Raw genomic sequence first — 27,584 nt, forward strand, 5'->3', positions numbered from 1 at the left:
ATGTGCTGGCCCACAGATCCATCTCAACTACAGCGCCCGACATCAAGTGCAGCTGCTCCTGGGGCACATGTTTCCAGCCAGAGGGTCTCCAGGCCCAGCCTGTGCCCCACTGCTCATCACCCCAGGCCTGGCCTCCTCCTCACTGCACCCTCTGCCCCCGTCCCGGGGCTCTGCTTTCCTACCATCCTGCACTGCCAGCGCACAAATCCCTCCTCCTGCGCGGAGTCACCACTCGGTGCTGTGCTCTGCATCCACCTGGGGCCGTATCCCACCAAGGCAGGAGCCACATCCCACCAAGGCAGGAGCCGCAAGAGCTTCAAGCAGGGGAGCACCAAGTTCTGCAGCTGGGGAGCCAAAGAACTGGAGCCGACGTTCTGGAGCTGGGAAGCAGACCTGGGACATCCAGGAGACAGAATGGAGTCTTCAGCTGTGTGTCTGGATATGCAGTCAGCAGGGAAACACTACAGGTGTGGAGCTCCAAGAGAACATCTGCTCAGATCAATTCCGATCAAAATCAAATCAAAAATTATTCTAATTCTTGACACAGTGGGTCACCAACATTTGGTTTTTCAATGGGTCCACAACAGTGCTCTGAAAATAAATGGAAGAATTTTGGAAAAACACTTAGCGTATTGGTATATTACTGTGGTTCCGACAGAGGTCTGAAAACATTCCATAGATTAAGTTGTGCTGTTGGAGCACTAAAAAATCGGGCTGCTGAATACTTAAAAGAGATTATTTTTTTTTTTTTTAAAGTTGACATATTAATTTGTCCTATAATACGGTGACTGCTTGGCTGATTCCAGCAATCAAAGGACAAAATCCGAAGCCTGGATTTAGGACAATAATTGTCATACAAGTAATTCATCCATTTTCTTCAAAGTCTCTCGAGATGTCAGTACATTAGCTTCTCGATGATAGACTCTTTTCCATAACCCTATAAAGCTTAACCTGAAGACAGGTTATGTTCATGTCCTGATTTGGACATCATTCTCTAGCTGTACTCCAAGGTACTTAGGAACCTTCCTTTAATTTCCAGTTTAAATTTACTCAGGACTGTTGGATATTAGGCATTTATCTTACATGTCATTTGCCCTTAAAAATTTGTCTCTCTCTCCCCCTCCAAAGTTACCCCTTCCCATCCGTTCGTAGAAAGAGGCATCATGTCACTTGCCAAGCTTTGGTGAAGGCAAGGAAGCCCAGTTGGAAAGAGCCGTTTCCTTACTCTAATCGTGTCACAGTCCCTTTTTTCCACCTTGTCCAATTTTAGTTCATTGCTCTTGAACAAAGCCCTGTGCACAGAATTTCAAATGAAGATTTAGCTGTGCCTTGTGAAACAGTGTTAATGTTGTCCACTTTCCTGTCTCTGCTAAAAGTAGCTCACTAGTACGTGCTAGAGTAGCATTAGCCTTTTGCACAGCCGCTTTATTCTGGAAACTTAAAAGTCCTACCACCAGAAATTACAGGCAGGTTTTTTTCCTTCTTATCTCATTACCTTCAATTCAGAAGTCCTTTCTACTTTCTACTTAAACCCTGTTGATATTTAACTCCTTTCTACTTTCTACTTAAACCCTGTTGATATTTAACTCCTTTTCTAGCACTGGAGTTGACAAAGTCATCTAATTTTCTGTCAGTGTCTTTTGATTTTTTTTCTTCTTCAATTTACATGAGCACGCAGGCAGTCCTGTACGCACATTTTAGCTCACCTATATGTAGTTACTATAGAGCTGATTTAATGTGGGCTTGAGAAAATCATAGCTAATTCTTACTTCCTATATTCCTTTTCTCTGTACTCTTTCTCCGAGGAGATATAAGTAACTGTGATGACTACTCCCTCTCTTTCTTGGTATACTTTTTTCCCTGAGAGTGGTATTTTGAACATCTTACTTGCCATTAACTATGAGCTAGGAAATGACTGATCCCTTTGTGTGGTGTTATGCTTCATTCTCCTTGCTGCCCATGTTGAAAGGAGCACTGGATTTTTGACATAGGTTTCCTTTTGAGTCTTGGGAAGTCAGTTTTGCTATTTTCACTTCCCAGTAGGTAAAACAGGAATAAGTAGGAAGCAGCTTAATGGAGAATGCCTCACAAATTCCTAGCTATAGCATTCTACACAAAACTGAAAGTGATTACTCAGTGTTACTTTGTAAATTTTTTTTTTAAGTTCCATATGTCTTCATTTGGTTTGAGAAGTGCAACATACTATTGTAATATTACTATGGAAACGATATGGAACTTTCTTTTCTTAATATATTCCTTCAGATATCGATGAATGCTCCTTCCAGAACATACGTGTGTTTGGTACCTGTAATGATCTCCCAGGAGTGTTTCATTGTACCTGTGACGATGGCTATGAACTAGGTCGAACTGGGGGAAACTGTACAGGTACGTCTCTTCTGTTCAGAAGCAGGTCAAGACTCACCTTCTTTTTGTGATCACACAAGTCCATTTAAAGATGAGTTCACAAAACATGCGTTTGATTCTCTTGCAACAATGAGAGTGTATTTTTCCTCACTAAACAAGCAATGTGTAGAATGGCATGCTTTGGAATTGGTTTGAGAATGGACCAAAAAGAATGACTTCTTCAATAGGCAGCTGTACAAGCGTTTTTCCTAAATGTTCAGTGAATTATTAGTAGTTCTTTGTTCAATTTCAGCTGAACTTCACTTGCATTTGAGATTTTCTTGCCCATTTTTTCTTTAAAAGCAAAATCACTCTTCTTTTCTGTCTAGTGAGCAGATTTATAAATGTAACCTTCCTCTTCTAGGTATGGATGACTGTGCCAATCCCATTAATTGTGTTAATGGTCTTTGTGTGAGTGCTCCTGGAAGATAGGAGTCTAATTGCCCTCCAGACTTCCAGCTGAATCCTGCTGGAGTGGGTTGTGTGGGTAAGTAAAAGCTACCTGAAGTATTACTTTAGAAATCACACCTAAGGTGACTGTTTTAATGCAAATGAGGGTAGCAAGATAGAAAAATGATACTTCCACATGCTGCATATTCTCTTGTGTACTTTTCTAGAGGTGGAGTTAATTATTTTAATTGATTAGTGGTGATCATGGTTTCTTAAAAATACACCTTTTTAAAATGTGTCAGAACATATTTTCTGCATTTCCATTCTCTTGACAGTCAACAATTCTCTTTTCAAAACCAGAATTTTTTAATTCCAGATGTGTCTTGGAACTGATTAGCTTAAGTCTAAACTGGCATTAAAACTGATTGTGATACCCATTTGGCTGGAAACAAAGTAAAAGACTTGTTTCACTGGAGTTGATGAAATTCCCTCTGGCTTACACAGCCAGTCATTTTCTTTACTTTTCCCCCTTGCTACAGCATACAGGACTGTCATTTGACTAAAGTGTATACTAGCAGTCTAGGGAAGTTTTGGGGAAGGGTGGTGTTGAGAGAGGGGCCAAGGTTCAGCCGTAGGGATTTGTGTGTGATCCTGGGAAAGCCTTCTCACTTTTTATTTGGAAAACAGCCTTTTTCTTCTATTACCTTGGGAGGACTCAGATTCTCCTGAATTGGTAGTTAGAACTCTATCCGTTTTCTAAATATTTACAGTAATACTACAGGGTGGTGACAGATAAATATATTCTAAGCAGATGGTTTCTAAAGAAATGCAGATTTCTTTCAGAACAAATTTTATAGCTATCTTTTCCATGTTTCTCCACTTTCAGCCTAGGAGTATTCTCTGTTGCTTCTCTGGGTGCTAGAAAAAAAGTCCTGTTTGAGACCTTTAAATGTCCACAGTCTTGGCCAATTTATTCTAAAACTTCAAGCTGAGATTTGTAAAGATGAAGTGAATTTATGTCATCTATTCCCATTGCATTGGAAACCTGTGTTTCTGTCTCCCACAGACTCTTCTGACAATTCCTGCCTTAATACTTTTCTTCTGCAGTTCCAGTCTGACTTAAGCTTTCAGCTTTGCCTCATCTGGAGATTCAGCTGAGGCAATGAAATCCTGCCTTTTTGTCTCCCCTTCTGCAGCACGTAACTACCAAGATGCTCATTGTTTCCTACAACCAGATGCTGTACGTGATCAGCCCTGCAAGCCCTGATTTGTGACCAAAGAATGTCAGTGATCTCCGAAGAAGCTTAGGAGAACAAATGCTGCTACCTGACATGTTTTGCTGAAAAATGGAAGCTTGACTTGGCACTCTACGTTGGGGCCGGTTGTCCAAGTGACGTTTTTGGCAGGGGTCCCATGTTTCCTCAAAGAAGCCTTCACAGTGGAAGGGAACCTACTGGAGGGCAGATGTAGCAACTCTAGAGTCCCAAATAAGAGATCAAGCCCTCCCTCTCTGAAGAAAAGGTGTTGAAGAAGAAAGCGATAGAAAAACTATTTGACCCTTCATTGCTTCTGTCCTGAGGAAATACTGCTAGGGCTGTCCATCTCTCTGGTACAAAGACTCTTTTCCTTTCCCTGGTGTAAGAAGCAATTTTAATTTTTTCATGACTGATTGTACAGAAAAGAGACTTGCAAGATTTAGCCCCCTGAGCAAACATAGCCACAGAGGCTAGTAGACCTTGCCAATAAAAAGGAAAATTTCTTCCTTCTGGAATGCACAAGTTGTGCTGAAAAATGTTCCAGAAACTTCTTGTCAAAGGACAGCCGCTTCTGGTTCTCTCAAATAGCAGTATCTCGTGCACACTGAAGAAATAAAGGCAGAGGAATTCTAATTCCAGTTCCTTTCAGAAGAAAGAGAAACATTACCCTTGCTAAAGAGGAACGTGGTGCTGTGTCAAGACAGTTCATGTGAAGAGTAAACCAAAATCAAAAACCGTTGATGGGCTCGATATGGATACTCTGCTAGAGAATTCCAGGCTCTGCCTTCATTCCAAAGTCTGTTGTCTGCTGTTATTCTCAATGGGCCTGAGGTCTTGGGCTGAAGCTGACTTCCAAAATGGTCATTGTTTTCACTTATCCCAGGAAGAATGAAGCCAGATCTCTTCTTGACTTCTCTTCCAAAGGCAGATGTCTGGTGCTATCACGAGCGGAGAGAAGCATCCAGTTCCTCTGAGAACCAGAAAAGACAGGTATTCTCAGAATAACCACATGTGGCTTGTTTCATGTCAGGTCCACATTGAGAACAACAGGATGTGCCCTTTTAAAAAGGCAGCTCGTTTTACTCTCTTCTAACATTGTCTCAAAAAAAAGAAAAGGACTTCCACTCTACCATATGCTGATCAGTGGTCTCAGGTAAATCTTGCCCCTAGGGAGATAAAGGTGTCCTGCTTGAAGATTCTTCTTCTTCCCTCAGAAGCCTAGAGGTACAGAATACATCTGCCTCTGCCACTCAGTTCTGAACTGAATATTTTAGCTTTAGAACAGTGTGCGTTTATGGTGAGATACTGAAATTTGTTGTCGAATGTGTGGGGCCCAGAAACACCCTCTGTCCTGGTTTTAGCTGGGACAGAGTTAGCTCTTCTTTTTAGCAGCTAGAAGAGCTCCGTGTTTTGGTTTTACTCAGAGGCTCGCTCTGAGAAGAATGTTGATAGCAGGCTGATGTTTGTGGTTGGAAGTGAGACTCCAAGGACTTTTCAGTGTGCCGGAGTGCAGAAGCACGGCGGGATAAGGGACAAGGGGGCCACAATTCCCCTTGTGATTTGTGGTGGAACTTAAGATTGAGGGCCAAACTGGCCAATTACTATTCCATATCATGCAGCGTCATGCCCAGTATAAAAGTGAGGGGCAGCCGGAAAGAAGGGCTTTTGCGCTTTGGCTCTTCCACCGCTTTTGCTCTTTGGCACTTGCTGCGCTTTTGCTCTATTGCCTTTTTTTTTCTCTCTCTCCCAGTACTGCCACTCTCGGAGTACTCTCTCTCTCTCTCTCTCCCCCTCTCTATTTCGGGGCCTCACGTTTGTCCAGGATTGCAGCTTCGGGACGAGACGGGCTGCGGATAAGAGGGGGTGGTGAGCATCTACTCTGTGTATTAAATCATCTGTATTAAATTGTTCTTATCTCAACCCACGGGTTTCCCGTTTCTCCTTTAATTCTCCTTTAGTCTGAAAACTAATGCGAAGTTGTGTTTTAATATGATACACACTTAACTAACCTGAGGATCTTGACAACAAGAAGTTCCTAAGAATTCAGAAAGTTGCTATCAAGTTTTTTCCATAGATATGTCCCAAATCTCAGGATAATTTAAAAACAGTGTCATATCAAGACATTTGTTAAACTCTAGAAATTTTGAAAGTGTGAACTACCCACTTTTTTCATACTGTGTTCATTTAACTCCGTGTAAATTGCTAAGGCTGTAGCATCAGGCACGTGCTGCAAGCAGTAAATTAAAAATGTGGTACTTGTGGGTGAAACGCATTTGAGAAATCACTCAAAAATTCATTTATAAGTTTCTTAGTCATACCATGAACAGAAATAGTGAAAATGCAAAAAGGTACTGTGGCCTTTATACAATGAATTTATTGCAAAAATGTTGAGTGGGTTTCTGTGCTTCTTTCGAGGCAACTCGTGATAGGAAGTTAATTCCTAGAAATGGTGTTTAGAATGATAGTGCTACTCTTGAGGAAATCAATGCTCATCTTATTTGGCTGTGATAAGAAATATTCTAACAATTGACTGTCCTCTCCTTTCGTATAGTTCTGACTCCCTTCTAGTTACTTTCCATGTATAAAGAAGAAGGAGACAATATGTGCAGCAGTAGGAAAACTCTTCGCTTGACTTCTCTTAGATTACAGTGTCGAGAAGCTCAATATGAGCTGGCAATGTGCTCTTGTGGCCCAGAAGGCCAACCGCATCCTGGGCTGCATCAAGAGGAGCGTGGCCAGCCGGTCGAGAGAGGTGACTCTGCCCCTGTACTCTGCCCTCGTGAGACCTCACCTGGAGTACTGCGTCCAGTTCTGGAGCCCCCAACATAAGAAGGACATGGACCAGTTGGAGAGGGTCCAGAGGAGGGCCACGAAGATGATAAGAGGGCTGGAGCACCTTTCCTATGAGGACAGGCTGAAAGAGTTGGGGCTGTTCAGCCTGGAGAAGAGGAGGCTCCGGGGTGACCTTATAGCGGTCTCCAGTACCTCAAGGGGGCCTACAAGAAAGATGGGGAGAGGCTGTTCAGGAGGGCCTGTTGTGATAGGACAAGGGGTAATGGTTTTAAAATAGAGGGAGGTAGATTTAGATTGGATATTAGGAAAAAATTTTTTACCATGAGAGTTGTAGAACACTGGAACAGGTTGCCCAGAGAGGTGGTGGATGCTCCATCCCTGGAGACGTTCAAGGCCAGGTTGGACGAAGCCCTGAGCAACCTGATCTAGTTGGAGATATCCCTGTTCCTTGCAGGGGGGTTGGACTAGATGACCTTTGAAGGTCCCTTCCAGCCCTAACCATTCTATGATTCTATACTTTCTCCTCTGCTGATTCCAGCAGTTGTCTGAGTCATGAAGTTCCAGTTTGCGTGAACTGATGAACTAATTTTCCTCGAACTTACTGCACATTTGGATTGTTTGTTTTAATAGTAATGATTTTTTGAGAATTTATTTGCCAGCAGAATAATTCTTCCAGTGCCATGACTTTGTTCTGTGATTGCATGGAAAAATCTGTACATTCTTTTAATTCCACAAGAGGGAGTCATATCTTAGTCACAATCAGAATATGAAGAAGAAATACTAACAGCAAATTGCAGCTGTTTTCCGATAGTTTTTGGAGTGAAAGGCTGAGAATAGTGTATGTGTTACATTAGAGTATGGTGTGACTTTGGAAGGCATTTTAAACTTCTCTGGGTACTTAGGAAGCTGAAGCTACCCATTTTCCCTGCTGTCTCTCTCCACATCAGTAACTGTCAGCGTACGTGAGACTTTTGAGCTTGCAAATGACTTCAAAAGCACAATGTTATTGGAATTCCTGCTTCTAGATATGAAATGTTCAAACAAATGCCTGCACTTCCTTCGTTTGGATCACTGTGTGCAGCTGTAGTCATATGTGCTTTATATGTTGGTAACCGTGTTGGGAATTGCTACCTGAAGTATGGGCCACGAGGGGATGGGAGCCTATCCTGCAACACTGAAACTGGGGCTGGAGTCATTCGTTCCTCGTGCTGCTGCTCTCCGGGAAAGGCTTGGGGAAACCCCTGTGAGATGTGTCCTCCAGTAAACAGCAGTAAGGAAATGTTCTTTTATTCTTCCCCCACCCTCTTATTGTAGGAGATGCTAACAAGGGATGGGAAAAGCATTTCAAATATTTTGTTGTGTTGCTATGCATTTATCATTTAAGAAACTTTTTTTTTTTTTTCATGAGGCAGTGTTCTGGCACAGTTGTAAAAGAAAATCTCCCAATGGGATACGGAGATTTCATAATAAAGAACTAGTCAAAACGCAAAGTATGTGCCTTTATAAAGGCACAATATGGAGAAAACCACGTTGTGCCTGCCTTAAGACTAGCTGGGGTTGTGGTAATATTTTAAGCAGAACTCTTAATCCTACTTTTATTTTCTGCTAATGTAATGCACTTGCTTTGTTTACTGTGAATAGGTCAAGAAGAGTAGAAAACCAGCGAGCGTAGGGAAGAAGACTCACTAAAAACACAAATGAAATTTTGCATTTCCGTTGTTATCATTTTATTCTTCATATGACTGACATGCTCTCCTTTGTTACACGTTACTTTAGTGGAATCCAATACTCTCTGTCCAGGAGGAGAAGGATCCCGACCAAATCCATCCCTATTGTATTAGAAGGTGAGTTGATCGTAAACTACCATGATGGCTTATAATTAAAAAAAGTGTCATTTTCAGAGGGAGGTATACAAGAACTGTATTTTCAGAAATCATTACATTTAGTGCAAAGCAAAACCCCTTGCTGATAGGAATTGGAAAACAACATGATGAAAAGGCATACTGTCAAAGAGTATTGAAGAAGTGCAACAATATTTCAGCAGGAGAATAAGCTGATGCACACCTTTTGTGTGCCTCCTTACTTGAATTGGCCTTTGAAATTGGCCGCTGAAGGAGAAGTCATTGATGAAAACTATGGTTTATGAGTGGAAGGTGTAAGTTTCAGGAAATACTCCTTGGACAAAGGAACCCTGGTTCCAATGAGTGTGCAGGAATGAGGAATTAGATGCCAAATTCCTGTAAATGGTAATGGAAATTGAACTCCATGGGCTGATCAAGCTGAAACGTGCTCCTGAAGAGCTATTTAAATGGCAAAGAATGAGCATCTCATCCATGCTTTCATTAAGAGCAATGTAGAAACAAACAAAAATAATCCATGTGACATTTAATGGGTACTAGTTGGCAAAATTTCAAGTGAGTACTGAAACTCTCTTGTTTCTTTTCATTCTGGAATGAAAATACATTGTCTTTTTTTCTCTTTTCAGACATTGATGAATGTCAGGAACTGCCAGGTCTTTGCCAAGGTGGAAATTACATCATTACTTTTGGCAGTGTCCAGTGTGAATGTCTGAAAGGCTACTACCTCAGTGAAGAGACAAGAATCTGTGAAGGTTGAGTCCCTTGAAACCTTGTCTATCATCACAGTGTAGTTATTAGGAAAAACACAATCATTTTTAGCATAAATCGAGAGGTGGATATGGTACCCACACCCTTACCTAAAATCTTCTCTGAAATCATCATCTTTGGCACCAGTGGTATCGTTACTACAAAACTTGAAGTGCATCACTTGAATCCACGAACATTTATTTCTACATGATAGATCTCAGCTCTGTGCATTCAGTAGACTAAGGTGGTTTTTCATGATTCCTGGCTTCTCACTTCTGCACCTTGTATCTCCTGCAAGCTTCACTAGGCTCCCTGTATTTTAAGTGAGAAAAGGTGTGCTCTTGGCAGTGTCTCAGAGTAGCAGTTTCATTTACGCAACGTGAGGTAAAGTTAACATTGATCTTCCTTTTGTGTTTGAGAGTTGTCTGAAGAGTTAGAACCAAACATTGTAGGTAGACCAAAAAATGTAACGAATCTTTCATGGTTTCTCCTAGTTTGGAATGTTGTAAGTCAGCTTCCCCTTCTTCATTCACTTTGTGAGAAAAAAACACTCGTCTCCTTTCAAAACAGAGCCTGTGAATCCTGAGGCTTTGCTAAGCTCAGATGAATGAAGTGACCAAACGAGGTTTGAAATAAAAATTGGATGGGCAAAAAAGTCTTACACTCTAGATACCTTAAATAAGAAGATCCAGGGTTAGAGCAGCAAGACCATGTGATTCTTCAGCTTGCCTATTTCTAAATAGAGTATTTAAAAGGTCATTTCTCAGTGGAGTAGTGAGCCCGTTAACAGAACTGGAAAGTGACAGTAACATTCCTGTGAGAAGAGTGCATGAATGTCTTTCATGGAGCTGATGGGGCACGAGGTGCCCCAGTTTTAGTGGTAAATTAAACAAGTGAATTTATTTAGAATGTTCTCTTGCACTTCACTGGCTGGACTTAATAGAGGTTAGCAGCAATTATTACCCTTCAGCAGCTTTTACAGTAGCTCTTAACCCAAATCTGAGCTCTACTTTCCAAGCTAGCCTTAAATGAAACATTTTTGTAATCTTAGCATAGTTTATTATGGTCATATTTCTCAGAAACATTTGCTAGGACTTGGTTCTCTTTTCCCTTGTTAATAGTAGAGTTTTGGCTTGGTCTCTAAATATTGACGAGTGTGTTGCGCAAACTGGTGTCTGCGGTCCTGGCACCTGCTACAATTGCTTGGGGAGCTACACCTGCCTTTGCCCACCTGAATATCTGCAGGTGAACGGAGGACATAAGTGCATGGGTATGCGACATGTCATCTTTACCAGAACTGTCTGAATAACAGACCAGAGTCTCTGCTTAAAATGTCATTTTAGATGAGGCCAGTCCTACTGGTTCCTTCCTGGTTCAGAAGAGAACTAAACCATCTGAAATACAGATGTTAAATCTTCTCCTTGTCTTTCTCTTGGCAGTATAGCTGCCAATCTACTGCCAGGAGCATCCAGTGCCCCTGCTCCAGGCTGTGCCTTCATGGAGGCCAAGGAGCCCAAGCCGACTCAGAGAGTTGGCCTTTCGTTAGCACTCCTCTTGACAGCTTGGAGAGCCGCAGAGCTCTCTTCCAGACTGTCCCCGTAATTCAAAGGCAATTCGCCCATCCCAGTAGAATCCTTTGGAGGTATTTCTGCTTGTAGAGCTCTAACACGGAAGGAATGCACTATGGAATAAACTAGTAACAAAGCAGGGCTGTACTGGCTGAAGCAGAAGATGCAGCTTTTTCAGGAATTGCTACTTAATGCTTCTGAAGAAGATTAAAACTGCTTCACTAAAACTGATGTTAGTCTGCGTCATACAAACTCAACTATTGTAAAGCAGTGAACTGTAAGTCGTTTATACCATGATGCTTATCCGATCTCATTTTCATTTATTCTGACACGTTCTCAGCTGTGTTTTTCTTAATGCAGTGCCCCTTTAAGTTGCATGATTAAAGTAACTCTACAAACTAATAAGCATTTCCAAACCTCATTTTCGGAACTGTTATGAAGGAGAAAATCGTCCTGCAGAAAGCAAATTACATATTCCAAAATTTGAAAATTACAAGGCAGGTTTTAGGAGGAAACTCGAGTGTGTATAAATCCAGATAAAACCCAGGACACTGCGTGTAACATTTTCTTTTCTGTGTCTGGAGTTAGTATCATGCAGTCACTTGGCAGTAACTGGATGTCTCCAGATGCAGTAGCTGAGGTAATGCTGCAAGTCTGAGAATTATAATACCCTATAAAAAAAGAGTGTTGTTTAGATAAAACATACGCCTTAATGCACTCGAGTGAGAGTTACTTTCCACTAGCTGTCAGCTGCTCCCTTGTTGCTGCTGCATTTGCCTTTTCCACAGAAATGTATAGTGCAACTTGAGTGTGTTTATAATACACTGTCTATACTATGCTGGGACTCACCTCTCTTTGGGGTTTTTTACAGGTATCGATGAGTGCAGTTCCTTCTTCGGTCAGGTGTGCAGAAACGGACGGTGTTTCAATGGAATTGGTTCCTTCAAGTGTTTGTGTAGTGAAGGATGTGAACTTACTCTGGATGGCAAGAACTACACTGGTGTGCATGACACCACATGGAGATGTTAAATAATCCATGCTGAAATAATCCAACTGTCAGCTCCCATCTGGAGGGAAGCACCACAATCTGATTATCTAAGTATAAAACACAGTAGAAGTAAGTGGGTTTTGGAATAGCTGTTGATTGGGAAGATTTAAATGCCTTAGATAAAGGAACTTAGAGAAGAATCCTTCAGTCTTTTTCATGACTAAGCCTGTTTTGTTGCCATAAGAATTATGTGGTTCTAAACCTTTCTTGATTCCATCTGCTCTCCAAAGATACTAACCAGTGTGTGACACTACCTGATTCATGCTCTCCTGGTACCTGTCAAAATTTGGAAGGATCATTCGGATGCATCTGTCCACTAGGAGATGAAGTAAAAAGTGAAAATTGCATTGGTAAGGCAAGTTGTAACTGTTGCTTCTGAACCATTTAAAAATTAGAAAAAGTATCTGGTTCTGATTTGGTGAAAAGTAGTTGAACACTCTGATGTTTGTGAATGTTGCCCGACTTAAAATCATGGTGACAGGGAATCAGTAAGTAGGAAAAGTCTTCAGCAAGAGGTTTCAAAAGGGGAAGGTGAGATATTTTCTGCTGTATTGTACTATATTTTGTATGTTAACTTCTTCACTAATGCAAACAAAAATCTTGACTTTTCGGAAAAAGCAGTGGTTTATCTTTCTTTTGCTTTTCCTTTTTTTTTATTTAAATTCCATTCATAGAACAAACCAGCCTGTGTACTGGGTTTACGTAATGTTCACAGAAAGGTAATTACCGGGAAGCAATGCATGAACTAATCTTCTGGCTTCAGGGGGCTATGAAATTTTAAAATCTTGATAAAATCGTGGAGCTTGTGGGAGCACTTGCTTAAATTAGTTGCTTCTAACAACTGTTTTCTGATTTTGTGTTTTGTGTAATGTCTCTCAAGTGCTCTCACAGGAGGAGGAAGAGGGTCCAGCAGACCTTTCCTCAGTTTGCATGTTCTTGTTTGTTCACATCAGTCTCGTTTAAAGCCTTGAATATCATTCCGGAGCTGAATGTCGCACAAGGAATTAAGATTTGGTGTGGCAGAGAATGAGAAATAAATCCAACTGAGCACTCCCTTTTCCAGCAAAGCAAAGCACAGGACTACTGCGAATTTCCCGGGCATTCAAATTAACTCTGTGGGGACCTTGGCAAGGAAGGCGCGCTCAACTGGCTTTAGGTCGCGAACCTCGAAGCCTTCAGTTTCTGCGTGGTCAGAGGACAGAGTAAGCACCTGTCTCTCCACTGTGACTATATTAAGAAACCTGGTTTTCAGCTCACTGAGGTTGGCTGGTGTGACACGTTCGCCCACGTAAATCCTAATCATAAATGAGCAGCTTGTCCTTGTGTGGACTGAAGAAAACACTGGTGAGGACATAAAGATTTGGCCTGTAGTCACCTAATCTGGTTGGTGCAAGAACTGGTTCACAGGGACCTTATTGAATTTTTGTCTGGAACACTAGGATGTATTTTCTAAGCCCCACAGTTCTCTCATCCTTTTGTATCATGCCACCATGTTCGGTTTGCCTGCCAACTTCGTGGTTTCTTTTGGGGCTGCTGTTCCCATGTTAGAAATTATGTTTGAGACTAATTCAAATCACCTGCAGTTGTAAGATCATGTAGACTTTCAAATGAAAGCTTTTGTTTTTCCAGGAATACCACTGTTTATGGCCACTTGAGTAACTCTCACTCGAGTGCATTAAGGTATATGTTTTATCTAAACAACACTCTTTTTTTATAGGGTATTATAATTCTCAGACTTGCAGCATTACCTCAGCTACTGCATCTGGAGACATCCAGTTACTGCTGAGTGACTGCATGATACTAACTCCGGACACAGAAAAGAAAATGTTACACGCAGTGTCCTGGGTTTTATCTGGATTTATACGCACTCGAGTTTCCTCCTAAAACCTGCCTTGTAATTTTCAAATTTTGGAATATGTAATTTGCTTTCTGCAGGACGATTTTCTCCTTCATAACAGTTCCGAAAATGAGGTTTGGAAATGCTTATTAGTTTGTAGAGTTACTTTAGTCATGCAACTTAAAGGGGCACTGCATTAAGAAAAACACAGATGAGAACGTGTTCTCACGAGAGAAATTTACACCAATTCCCATAAAAGTTATGTATGACTGGAGTCACTCGAACTCCACCTAAAAGATATGAAAAAAGTATAAAATGGCAGCAAACAAAGGGGATGTTAGGGAGAAGCCCCCCCCGTCAGAACGTCTGGGATCAGTTGACGGGCTGAACCTCTCTTCTCCCCCCCATAGGGACGCCTATTGGGTAAGAACTCTGTGTTATTTGCAATTACTTATTTACTTACTAACATCTTGCTAGCTATTTAGTATAATCACTGACAGTAATTGTTTTATATTATCACTGCAGTATTTCAATTAGAGTTGTTTTTGTAGTCAGTCACTATCACCGGCTATCCTCGAACCTGTATTCTGTCACAAATTAAATATATATGTATGTTTCCGGAAACTTTTGAATTATTATAAGGAGTTGGCCCATAGTACTACTAGTGACGATCGCTAATAAGTGGGCGAATCACCCTCCGATTCACTGGGCTGCCAAGGGAAGGCAGGGGGAGTCGGACCCAAGGGTCTCGCCGAACACCACTGTTTATGGCCACCTGAGTATCCTGACAGAATCTCTTGATGTTTTTGACAGAATCAGTGACTGCCAAAGAGATTTTTGCCCAACTTGAGTCAAAGGGACTGACTTTACATTCTTTTCTTCATTCTGCCATGTGTCCAGAAAATTTGCAGCTAAAGTTCCTAGAAAATGCCGAGATAATCACGTTTTGAAAATCACATGCGATTTTACTAATACTTTCATTAATAGTGTGACAGCTCTTGCAACATACGGTCCTCATTATTTTCTGTTGGTCTTATGTGCAAACAGGTTTGTAAGAATTCATTGCGTCTGTCTGTAATGTGAAGGTTGACGATGGCTGGATTATTTTTTGAGCTCAGGGTGATCATATGCAGAAGAAACTGAAACAGATGGGAGCCACAGAAAAATCCGTAGTATTCACCTGCCCATGTAATGAGAGGACAGGACTCGTTTACTTCAGCAGTCTGGCTAGTCACCTGTTTCTCATGGCCACAAAAAGAGTTTCTTCCACTAGTCCCAAGCCACCCGTTAGAGTAATAGTTGGTACTTCAGAAGAGCAGTTTTTCCATCCCATTAATGCAGCTGAATTGCTGAGCTTTGTATATTAGGAACTGCCACACTAACTGGGAAATTAATTTCCTTTTTTTCACTGAAATAAGATGGCTTAAAATTCTCCACATAGTAAGAGCCTGTCCATGGGAAGCTACTGCAGAGTTTGATAATACACCAGCTTATGCTACAGTGGTTTGTTCTTGTGCTATACCTTCCGAAAATGGGGCTCAATGTAATATTTTTCAGAATGAACATCACATTCCTACCTTGACTTCTTCCATCGCTCCACTGATATTTTCTTCTTGTAGACACTCGCCAGAGCTTCTGTTTCACTCACTGTGAGAGTGGGAAATGCTCAGTGCCAAAGGCCTTCAACAGCACAAAGGCAAAGTGTTGCTGCAGGAAAACGCCAGGAGAAGGATGGGGTGATCCTTGTGAGCTCTGTCCAAAGGAAGAAGGTACACATCAAGATTTAAAATAAAGCCTTTTTAGGTGGGAGAAAAGGAAGACCACATCTGTGTTATACTTTTTTGATCATTAGAAGGAGAGAGTTTTTTGACATTCGCTCTTAAAGGCCTTTTCTAGAGCCTTTTCAGGTCAACAAAAGGAACAAAATTAAATAGTAGAAACCACAGAAACAGAGAAAGACTGAGTTCTTGGGTTTGCTCTGTAGAGAAACAAACTAGTAGCCTCCATCTGTAGATCTAGCCTGCTTCAGGCAACAGAGAAGAGCAAAATGGAACTGTGCCAAGAATCCCTGAAGTAATGGACAGTTTTCAGTTCTTGGTTTTCTCCAAGTACAGAAGGGGGAGGGCACCAAGCATGGGCACACGGAAGCTCAGTGAGTTCTAGTGCTGCTTCCCTGACCTAGAGACAGTGTTATCTGTGCGTCTGGCCAGACAGCGCAATGACCGCGATTTAAACAGTTGGCAGTTTTGAAAAATGTGATACGGAAGATTTTTCGATGGCTTTAACCGTCTGTCGTGGTTTGCTCTCTCACTCACTCTTTTTTTAAAAAACATACCTCTACAGTTGCTTTTCAGGACCTATGTCCATATGGTCATGGATCTATTCCTGGAATGGATGATACACATGAAGGTAGGTATTCTTTTTCCTGATAATTAAAAAAAATATATTTATACTTAAAACCAGACTTCGATATTACATACAGGATGTGAATGCTTAGTCCCCACAGCCCCGGGTGACAGGAGGCTGACCTTTAATAAATGTGGGCCCATTATGAAATGATAGTTAAAAGATTCCCAATTGCAAGGCTAGAGACAAACAGAACAGGTCACTTAGTTTTTCAAAATGCTTTTTTAAAGCTTGACACAGGAATGCAGCAGCTAAGTGGTTGCTAATATCTTGCTGCTTTTTAGATGTCACTGAATGCCTTGAAAGCCGAGGGATTTGCTCAGACGGTCACAGCATCATTACTGACGGATCGTTCCGCTGTGAGTGCCCCATGGGATACAACGTAGATTACACTGGAGTACATTGCATCGGTGTGCCCATCTTTCATGAATCCTAAGAATTTTAACACCGGAATTTAAAACACAATTTGAAACGTTTCCCAGTTCTCTGCCGTTTGCATTTATTCATTATATGCAGGAATATAATGAACTAGGAGGAATAAAAGTTTCTCTGCTTGAAATATGTCATTGAAAAAGAAGTCCTGAATTGATTTAAGCAGTATTTTCAGTTTATCACAGGATTTTCCAGGCTCCCATGTTGTGGTATGTTACATTATTCAGCTGTTTGTTGTAAAGGGGGTGGGAGGAGGGGGAGGCAGGGAAAAGTAACTGTTGAGCCCCCAGAATATCCTCATCAATAGTACACTAGCCGTGGCAAAAATGCCTGGATTTGCAGAGCAGTTTTCGTCACTTGGACAGAGCAGTTAAGAACTGACCCTCTCCTCACAGTTACAGTAACAAGTGAGTTATACTGAAGGTAATAAACTGAAGATGACTAACAACTTTCCACAGTTTACTCTTCATATACAACAGCTGAGGATATAGGGAAAATAGGATGTAAACTAGGGGATGCATCCCTACAGAGTGGGTTTAGCATCCACTTAGGGATCTGTTGTCCAGTACAGTCTTGAATCTGCTGATATTAACTGCCTCTGCAGCCTCTTGTGGCAGCAAGATCCAGAATGTCACTGCTCTCCCTACTTAGAGAAGTATTTTCTCTCATCTGTTTTAAACTAATCCACTGTGAGGGTGACACAAGTACCTCTTATTTTCATAGTGTGGGATTTGTGTATAACCATTCTACTGTCATTGGATGTTGACCAGGATGCTTCCTACAAATTGTGTGGTTTATGAATCATAATTAGTTTGCTTTCTGAAGCAAGAATTCTTTTTTTTTAGAGTTGGAAAAAAAGCTCATATCTCTCATAACACAAAAATACATTAAAAAAATGTCATATAATAAAAATCTGAAATAAGCCTGTCCCAACTTGTCATTCTAAGCTCAAGTAGTTCCATACTTAAGCTTTATTATTTTTCAGCAGAGCTTTGTTCAGTTTTCTCTGGCTACTCAAAACCAAACAACCACAAGTTTCTGGTTTGAATGATTACATTTCTGATACTTTTTAGCTGACAAGAGAAGCACAGGTCTAAGAAAACCTTCTTGGTGGTTGTTTTAAAACTTAGTGGAGAATGATCACTTTGTTCCGTTCTGTGCAGATATGAACAAGTGTGCTCAGTATCCCTTGCTGCGTGCTGTTCGTTGTAGCAACACTTGCGGTTTCTGTGAATGCGCACGTCCAGTTGGCTGTGAACCAAGAGAAGACCAGAAGATGGACAAAGGTAATGACTGACTTCTAGACTTTTCCTGCGACTTCCTTCACTCTGTGCTGGCCAAAGCATAATCCAAATGTTGCTCTGCTGCAAGTGTTTTCTGCCGCTTCTTATACGTTGCAAAGAACACACAAGATTGAAGCTTTCGTCTTAGGGCGCAGTCCATAAGGAATGGAATAGGATTGCGTTCCTAGGAAAGTCCTTTTCAGACTTAATCAGTTGTAGATTTTCCAATTTTGCAAATATTACACTGAATAATTAATGCATTCGATGAGTCTGATATATTTTCTTATCACAATTTGCTTGATTATTTTTATTATACTTTTGTAAAGATGAAAATGAATGCCGCACCAAGCCAGGTATCTGTGAAAATGGTTGTTGCATGAACGTTCTTGGGAGCTACAGATAGGAATGTAGTGAAGGATTCCTGTCAAGACCATCAGGAATTGGGTGTCTTGGTAAGTGCCCCTTTGGTATACATTTCATCTTACGTTAAAATATAAAAGATGCAGAGTGTAAATTAGGCTTCTGGGTATGTAACAACTCTCGTATCTACAGAAATTAAATAATGATCCTTATTAATTCACCAGTGATACGATAGTAAATAATGACAGGAATAAGGAGCATCTAGAGAATGTCAGCTGAGTCTAGCAATCAGGGGCCTCACACAGAAGTGTCTAAATTCCACAGGACATAAATATGGTACTGAGCAACACTATCCAGACAAAAAGAGGTATTTTTAAAGAAGAAACAGAATTTAGTTAGCTCAGGTAGATCCAAAACTGAGATGCAGCGCAAAAAAGTGTTTGCATATTCAGAATAGGATCTTAAGCACCACAGTACTGCAGCTAGGTATCTGAATTTTCTGTACCTTCAATTCAAAAAATTGCAAGATATATTAAAAAGTTTTGAGGCAGACCTTCACATTAAATGCTGATGAAGGGTTTTATATTCGTCAACCTATATTTTCTTTTTGGTGTGTTCAAACTTGTCATTTGCTCTATAAAATTAATTGTTCTGGTTTTAGAAATGGAATAGAACTGAAAAGCCTTACTTTTTCATGATCAGTGTTCACGTGCAGATACTTCACAGTGTTTTACAATACTGAAACTGTGTATTTATTAGTCTTCTTGTATCAAAAACACTTGTGTAATATCTTTTGTAAGTAGCATAAAACCAGCTCCCTGTAAATTGTCATCAGTAGTGCGCTGACTTCATGGCAGAGCAATAACATTGGAAGTGCAGGATATTTCCTAAGGATTAAGACCAGATGGGCAGAGGATGCTGTAGACTGTTAACCCCAGCCAGTCATTAATGCCAAGGAAATACCCTGCTTGGAGCTCCTTGTTGCTTTCTTATATTTAATGTACAATTTTCTTATTATTTTCTGAAAATTACGCTTTGGGTTAGTTTGCTCAGTGCTGCTTTTCCTTTAGGGCTTCCTGGGTCAGATATTACAATGAAAGACGAGTCTGGCAGAAACAAAGCATTTCTTCAGAATTAAAGCACAAACATTAAGTCTTGAATTACATTATTTTAAATACATTGTGCAAACCTTTATATTCCGTTCACACTGAAAGTTATTCCACATCTCAGACCGGGGACAAAGCATTATATGTTCTTCAAATCACAGTGTGCAGAAAGACCTGCACAATATACCTATCTAGGAGAACAGAAATCTGCTGAGTGTTGCAGATCACTACAGCAAACATGCTGTCTCACACAACCGACACTTTCGGTGAGGACAGCTTGTTTGATGTAAACAGGAAGTTACTGGGCACTTAAAGTAAGTAAGCAGATTCTGCTCCTCGTAATGCAAAAGAGAAGGTCAGCTGGGTGTTGATACAAACACTCTTTCTGAGCGATCTGAGGGATTTTCACTTTCAGCTTGAAGAGGAAATAAATACAATCTTTCACTTAAAAACATAAGCGTCTGTCAGAGCGTAGTTGACAATGTCTCCATTTTAACTAACAGGTAAGACAGGTGACATGGCCTATTTGGAAGGTACCATCTCTGCAAAATTTAGCATTTCTATTAGCACTGAAAGCTGGGATCTCTGCTCTCCTCAGCTGCCTGTTCAAAGGAACTTAATAACTGAAGTTTTGCTCTTTCATGATTAACACGTATTAACCAAAAGGTTTAAAAATTAAGGAAAATAGAATTAGAAAGGGACAGATCGTCAGTAAGGCCATAAAAATCTTTTTTTTTTTTCCCTCCAACAGAAACCAGGACCGCCTCTGAAAAAGTACTGAGTTGCACAGGTACTTTTAAGTGCTAAGGATTTTGTCATTTAAACCACATCAGGATAATTACAGAGGATCAGACATGCTCTTTTGGCCGGTAAAACAAACTTCCAACTCCACTCCAAGTAAACCACTTCCAACTCCACTCCAAATGCAAGCCAAACACAGGCAGCCTACGTGGAAGCTCGGTTTGGCCCGAAGCCTGTTTTACTCTCAATCAAGCTCAGCAGGTATGCCCCAGGGCACAACTTTCCTAGAAGTAAAGCTGGTATCCAACTCATGCAGGTACTGAACGTTAGGGATGTCTGGAATCCACTCAGAATGCCAACGGATTATCAGAAGACACAACAAATCGGAAAGGCTAAGTCAAAATAGACTTCACAGACTGGTTGCTAATAATCTTCTAGTGCTTGCATGCGTTGACAGAGAGCCAGAATAATATATCCAATGCTCGATGGATCACATTTATCTCCTACTCCTTCTCGATCTCTCCAGTTCTTCCTTACAGATAATTGCCAAGGGTTTTGCTTGGCTGAAGTTTTGCAGACCATGTGTCAGATGGCTTCAAGCAGCCGGAATCTTGTCACTAAATCTGAGTGCTGCTGTGATGGAGGCCGGGGCTGAGGTAACCAGCGTGAGCTCTGTCCGCTCCCTGGAACCACTCAGCATGAGAAACTCTGCCCACGTGGACCAGGCTATACTACAGATGGAAGAGGTATTTGCAGGGCTGAAAAGAGGCAGAAAAAGGGAAAAGAATATGCCCACACATTTAAGAAAATGCAGAATTCTCTTTGACGTTCCTTCGAAGAATTTCCTGCGAAACAACCGGGCTTGATTTTTCAAATGCTACTGAGAGATTAGAAATTAAAAACACTTTTGAACAGTAGCTGCAACCAGAATACTCACAGCTGTCCAGAATTTTCAGGGTTGGGATCTAAAACAGGAGGTACCAACCAGTAACCGAAAGCTAGAAATGATTCCAAAGCTCTTACATGCTGAGTAGTTGCATACATGGCAAAGGCAACAAGAGTTGTTCTAACAGCCTCACTGAATGCTCTGCAGTTACTATTGCCACACAGGAGGCAGGAGCTAACAGATGTTTTTAAATTGTGGTGAAAATTTTTTGACGTTGTCTAACTGCTTGTAAGAAAATTCACTTCTATGAGTTTTGTGTTCTGAGTGAGCAGAACTGGAACCGGATCACCCAGTGAAATAGCAGGAAGGTTTTGACACAGAAAACAATAATGAAAGTTTGAAGGATGTTTGACGTGGAGCTCAGATCCATTTTTGAAGAGAAAGAAAGGATAAAGTTCCTATCAGAAGCATGATGATGAGGAACTGCAAAAATGGAAGAGAAGAAAAAAGTCGAATTTAAAACTGAAAGGTGACATAGTTAATATTTTCTGTACAGACATTGATGAATGTAAGGTCATGCCAAACCTGTGTAGAAATGGACAGTGCAGTAACACCGTGGGCTCCTTCCGAAGCTTTTGCAAAGTTGGCTGTACCACTGCCATAAGCAGCACATCTTGTGTTGGTAAGATTCAGCCTCTTAATCCTCAGTTGTTTTTTTAATTGGTACATGATGACGTATCAACCTCTGTAAACCTTTGTATCAAAGCAGTTTTTTCCCTTTCTCTCTTTTATCTCTTTCTTTTCCTGATACACGCTTCTATTTTTGTATTGCTAAAGTAGAAGCGTTTCGGTTGCAGTTGTGTAACCTTTTTGATTGACAAACCAGATCATTACTTCGTGGTCTACATTTTCCCACTTTCCTGTTGGTTGACACATGGAAGTATACCATAGTATGCCCAAAAATAAATGCTTAGTCCTTAGGTGAAAATAAAAATGCCACTCTTACTATCGTACTCTCTACTCTTTCAAGACACTCTCTTTGTTACTGTAGTGGCAACGCCATCGAAACTCCACAGCAACACATCCATAGAGAAAGAAATAGGAACTCTGAACAAATGTGAATTGGGGACTTTTTCTACAGACCTTTATCTCTTAAACATAGTGCTGTTTGGAAAACACCCTTCAAAGCCAGAGAAAGAAATCAGTACAAGAAATACTTAACAGTTTCTCTCTTTAGATCTTGATGAGTGCTCCCAGTCTCCTGGGACAAGTGCAATTTTGTCTGCAAGAACTCAGAAGGGAACTACCAGTGCTCACGTCCTCGGGGCTACATCCTTCAAGAAGATGGAAAGACATGTAAAGGTAAAGAAAGTTATACACAGTAACTGTTAATTTTGTTGCATCTTGACATAAAAGGAAATAGTTTTGAAGGGTGTTATTTTGACCAAGTTAGACTAAACATCCCTCTGTTTTGTTGACTTTTCTTAAGACAGCAACATCTCTTACTTTCAGAGCTTGATGAACGTCAAACCAAATGACACAGTTTCTCTGTGTCAACACCCTTGGAGGCTTCACATGCAAATGTCCACCCAGTTTTATGCAACATCATGCAGCTTGTATTGGTAAGAAAAACATTTGTTGTCTTGCATCAGTTTTTCTATAAGAACAACAGTTGTACATGTATAATACGTGTTATTATATTCTAAGTATAACCACATGGAGACAAAGGGGTGAAGTATTAAGATCTGATTTAAAATGTAGTTAAACAAAACCAGATTGCATTTTCTTTTGTAATAGATACAGATGTCTTTAGATCTTAAGCACGTGTATGAATCTTGCCCACTGAAACTGTTTTAGTTCAGCTAATACGGAAGTGCAGCATTTTTCCACCCTCAGCAAATTACATACCTGGTCTTTTGCACTCAACTGAATTACAACTCGCACTTGCAATTTATTAATTTCTCATAGCTCTGCATGAGTCGTCAGCTTATCTGACGTTTAAATTTGAAAAGCTACGTTTTCAACATAAACCTCTGTGGATTTCAGTCTTTTAAGAAACGTTATCTGAACGTGTCTAAAATCGTGCCAGAAGGTGTATCAAGCACCTTCTCTTTCCTCTGCATTTTTAAGATAACAATGAATGTGGTTCTCAGCCATCGCTTTGTGGATCAAAAGGAATTTGCCAGAACACTCCTGGAAGTTTTACCTGTGAATGTCAAAGGGGATTTTCTCTGGATTCAACTGGGTTAAACTGTGACGGTAACTAGAGGAGGTCAAAGTTGTTATGGTGCAAGTCCTTACTTCTGTGTCTAGTGAATCCTACGATGTCAAAGACAGATAAAACAGAGCAGCAGCCATAGTAAAAGTAAATACCAAAAAGAAATAGGAATGTATTTGCATAATTTTAAGCATAATTGTATGTAAGAATATACTGCCTAAGCAATTGGCACATAAATTAGAGAAAAAAGTTACTTTTTAGCTGAACGCTTGGCAACAGTTTCCAGGCTGCCATTTCGACTTGACATAGGTATATGCATCTAAAAGTCTGGTTGTTTCTTCTTTTTCATTTTCATGCAGTCTAAAGAGAATCTCTCTACAATTTTTACAAATACAAATTATGCAGTCTAAACAGAATCTACTATTTTTACAAATACAAATTATACTGTTGAGCTTCATCTCTCTCGGTTGGCCCAAAAGGGAGCTCCAGTCAGGAAATCTCTATTTAAGAACTCCAGATTATTCAGTGGGCCTGAGTTATTGGGCAATGAAGAATTTAAAAGGCAGTACTGCAGCCATCTGGCTGCTGAGCATTAGAAATGCAGAGGTATACGTGCACAAATTTATGACATCTCAAAATGTCAGCTGTCTTGATGCAGCATTTAAAACAGGAATGGATATCCAGAGCCTGTTTCTAGAGTAACAGTGCAGAATATACACAGCCAGAAGTTTTAGAAAGCATTCTTTTCTGTCAGATTATTGTGTTCTCAAAAATGAGATGCGTCCTTATTGTGTACTTTACACACCACCTATGAAACAAAACACTCAAGCGTATATAGCAAAGCATTCACGAGATACGTACGCAAGTAGCACATCAGAACTGCTCTGTATGTCATGACTGATGAAACGACAGCTTTGCGTTCCCGGCACGATGGTGTTCTGTACCTCAGGCTTTGGGACGTCACAGTTCCTTTAAATTTGTTTCAGTCTGTGAACAAGTAAAGTGTAACACTACTGTAACAGTAGAGTCTGTGATGCTGTGCATGATTTTTATTTTCTACTAGAGCCGTATGCTGTACCTGACACATTAGGCTGCCTGCAATCCACTTCTTAAGTAAGCACTTACATCCAAATTTTGTATTTATTCCTCATATTGAAACACTTCAATATGCTCTAGGAAACTGAAAGCTTAGTCCTACATAGGTTTGAAAACCAAATTAAGAAAACATTCAGATTCTAAACATTACATCAAAGCAACATCATGTGGGATTGCCAGGACTAGTGTTTCTTACTCCAAATCTCAGCAATGTAAAGGCTCAAAAGCTCCAACTGGATTATTGATAGATAGAACACTACCTTAATTGACTTTCAGTCTTTCCAAAAGTCCAACCCGAATGGTGCTTCCATCTTGCAGCAGTATTCCTCTGTCATAAATACTGGTGTTTCAATGATTATGATCAAAGTGAGTAACGTGTTTGGCAACACGTGTAATCGTGTGTTCTTTCATGTTCTACTTCTCTCCCAATTGCAAAGATGTGGATGAATGTGATGGAAACCACAGGTGCCAGCATGGCTGTCAAAACATCCTGGGTGGATACAGATGTGGATGCCCACAAGGATGTATTCAGCATTACCAGTGGAATCAATGTGTTGGTAAGGCGGACAGCAGAGAATCCATTTAAACAACAGAGGTGTCACAGTGTTTATAGTGACAAGTGCCAGGCCAGGACAAGAACGGGCAGGACAAAGGGTGGGTATGCAGACACAAATCTTTTTTTCCTCTCTGCCCCTCCTTCCATACACTTATTACTCTGAACATAAATCAGTGACAAAAGGTAACAAGAAAACAACCTCAAACCAAATCACTCGTACTGACTGGAGAAGTCATTTTCTCTGTATCTTATTCAACAAGTAGGTGAAGATGATACTTCCTTTTCTCTTTCATTGTGGTTGGCTGATCAGATTCTTTCCTCTCCCAGAGCCTGCAGGTTTCCACTACAAGCATGTACTAAGTTTTCCCCATTGCTAGATGCCCAGGAACACTGTCATGGTTGGAGTATGACTGGAGTTCCCAGCTCATTTCTCTGCTGTGGACCTTATATGGTAGGAGTGCACCCTGCCAGGGGAAAGAGGAACCCTAAGCAAAACAGGAGACATGCTTTGAAGGAAGGGGGAGCATTAAGTCAAAATAAGGTTAACAGAAACAGTATCCTAAAGTACCTTTACAACCTAGCGATGTGTGTTTGGGACCTTTGCCAATGGGATTTTTCATCAGAAACCAAGTCTCTACGGGATAATGAGGTCAAGGATGTAGCAGAGCCCTGAGACTTACAGATACGCTGATTTGTTAGCTACGTCATGCTTGGCTGATGTCTATTAGATTAGAAGATACCAGTATACTTTTGTTTGCTTACTAGATGAAAATGAATGCTCCAGCCCTCACGTGTGTGGTTCTGCTTCTTGCTACAACACACTTGGAAGTTACGAGTGTGCCTGCCCATCTGGATTTTCATCTGACCAATTCTCCAGTGCATGCCATGATGTGAAGGAGTGTTCTTCTTCCAAGAAGCCCTGCAATTACGGTTGTCCCAACACTGGAGGTGGTTACCTTTGTGGCTGTGCACCTGGCTATTACAGAGTTGGACAAGGGTGAGTATCACCACGCAGTCAGTCATTCCAAGGCATATTCAGAAGGCTGTAAAAAGGCTGGACTCTAGCCAGACTGCAGAGCAAAGGTGTAAATGAGGGACAGCCTTCTAAGTCGTCCTTTCTACTCCCTTTGCGCACAATATCCATAAGCTAGAAAAAAAGACAGGTCTGTACATGCAGCATGACACTCATTTTAAATCTAGTATATAAGCAGCATTAAACAATTAGTTCTACTTTCTCCCCCAGTATCAGCACGAGATTTCCTTCACCACCTTGCTCAGTGAGGACTGTTACTGCATAAGGATGGGTGCCGTCTGTACTGAGATAATTAAGGGTTTTAAGCCACCGTGATCAACCCAGAACATTAAACACAAATTAACATTGTGCTGGTACAGAGCAATGGCTAAATTCTTCCATTCCAAAGTTCAGGGCAGACTGATTTGTCCTGTTTCTTGGTAAAACTTGAAAATGAAAATGAGAAAAGCCTACAGGCCTTCAGCCAGTGGTTGTATTTCATTCAGTATGCCACACTAGTGTGATGAAAATGAATGCACCGACGACCTCCTGATGAGGAAAGGGAAAGGAAGGGGATACAGACACTGTGGTACAGATTACGTGCACTCACTTTCCATTTAACAGTACAGTTCATAAAACTGCAAGAAGTAACTAAACCATATGTTTTCATTCAGCAGCCACTGTGTCTCAGGGACGGGGTTGAACAAAGGCCAGTACCTGCCCCTGGATGGAGATGCTGAAGAAGAGAATGCTTTGTCACCTGCAGCATGTTACGAATGCAAAATCAATGGCTGTTCCAAAAAAGACAACAGGAAGAAGAGAAGTGCTAATGACACTGTACGTACCACGATAAATAAGCACTGTAATGTACTTTGACGTATTTTCAGGGATACCATACTCAACACTATCAGTAAACGGAGGGAATATTTTAACAGGCCACATTCAATGGCAAAAATCTTTTTTCCCCTGCCTCAGGGGTTTTCACACTTGGGTGCTATTGGCAAGAACAATGTGACAATCAGAAAGACAGCAACAATTACGAACGGGTGAAGTTTTTAAATCTTTTGAAGAATCCTTTGTAGTGCAAGATGTGGTCTTGTTCCTCAAAATATATCAGGGAAATACTTTTCCTGTAATTACAGGGAGCTAGGAAACTGGTAGTGTCTGCATCTGTTTTGCTGTCAGGAGGAGACTGGACACCATTTTATAGTCTGGGACAGCTAAATAGATCTTCTTGCAGAGCATTCAGTCTACATGTCTACTCCGTGATTGCTCACAGTCGTGAGGAACTAAAATCCGTGACGTAGCTGATGCACTTCAGTCCAATATTTGCAGAATTGCTGAGTGTATTAGAGAACTACACTTTAGACTTATTTTTTTTCTTGCTGCATTTTGTAGGCTTATAAAAATAAGTTATGGGATTCTCATAAAAGGACAGCCCTACTAATTTCCATATTTTGATGCTTTTTTTCAAAAGTTAGAAGAATATCCCTGTGTATCTGTTATCTGCCTTATCTGTCTGATAGGGTGTTGCCTTGTAGCTTTGGCACTGGTCTTGAAATCTGCAGTAATGGGAAACTGATTCCAT

At 40.8% G+C, this 27,584-nt stretch overlaps 1 protein-coding gene across 1 annotated transcript; it reads left to right on the top strand.

The window, feature by feature from the left end:
- On the top strand, window positions 1-27,046 carry FBN2 (fibrillin 2). The gene is given in 20 exon segments (XM_086629873.1): window positions 1-46; window positions 2,263-2,385; window positions 2,768-2,890; window positions 7,930-8,112; window positions 8,619-8,667; window positions 9,305-9,453; window positions 10,593-10,718; window positions 17,903-18,025; window positions 18,349-18,474; window positions 20,769-20,975; window positions 21,672-21,797; window positions 22,353-22,378; window positions 22,381-22,477; window positions 22,628-22,648; window positions 22,651-22,737; window positions 23,246-23,374; window positions 24,866-24,985; window positions 25,750-25,981; window positions 26,674-26,833; window positions 26,972-27,046. Coding segments are annotated over 20 exon segments (2,328 nt in total).
- Window positions 27,047-27,584: the final 538 nt, after the last annotated feature.

The sequence above is a fragment of the Tauraco erythrolophus genome, chromosome Z, assembly GCF_009769465.1.
Source record: "Tauraco erythrolophus isolate bTauEry1 chromosome Z, bTauEry1.pri, whole genome shotgun sequence".
Lineage (NCBI taxonomy): Eukaryota > Metazoa > Chordata > Aves > Musophagiformes > Musophagidae > Tauraco > Tauraco erythrolophus.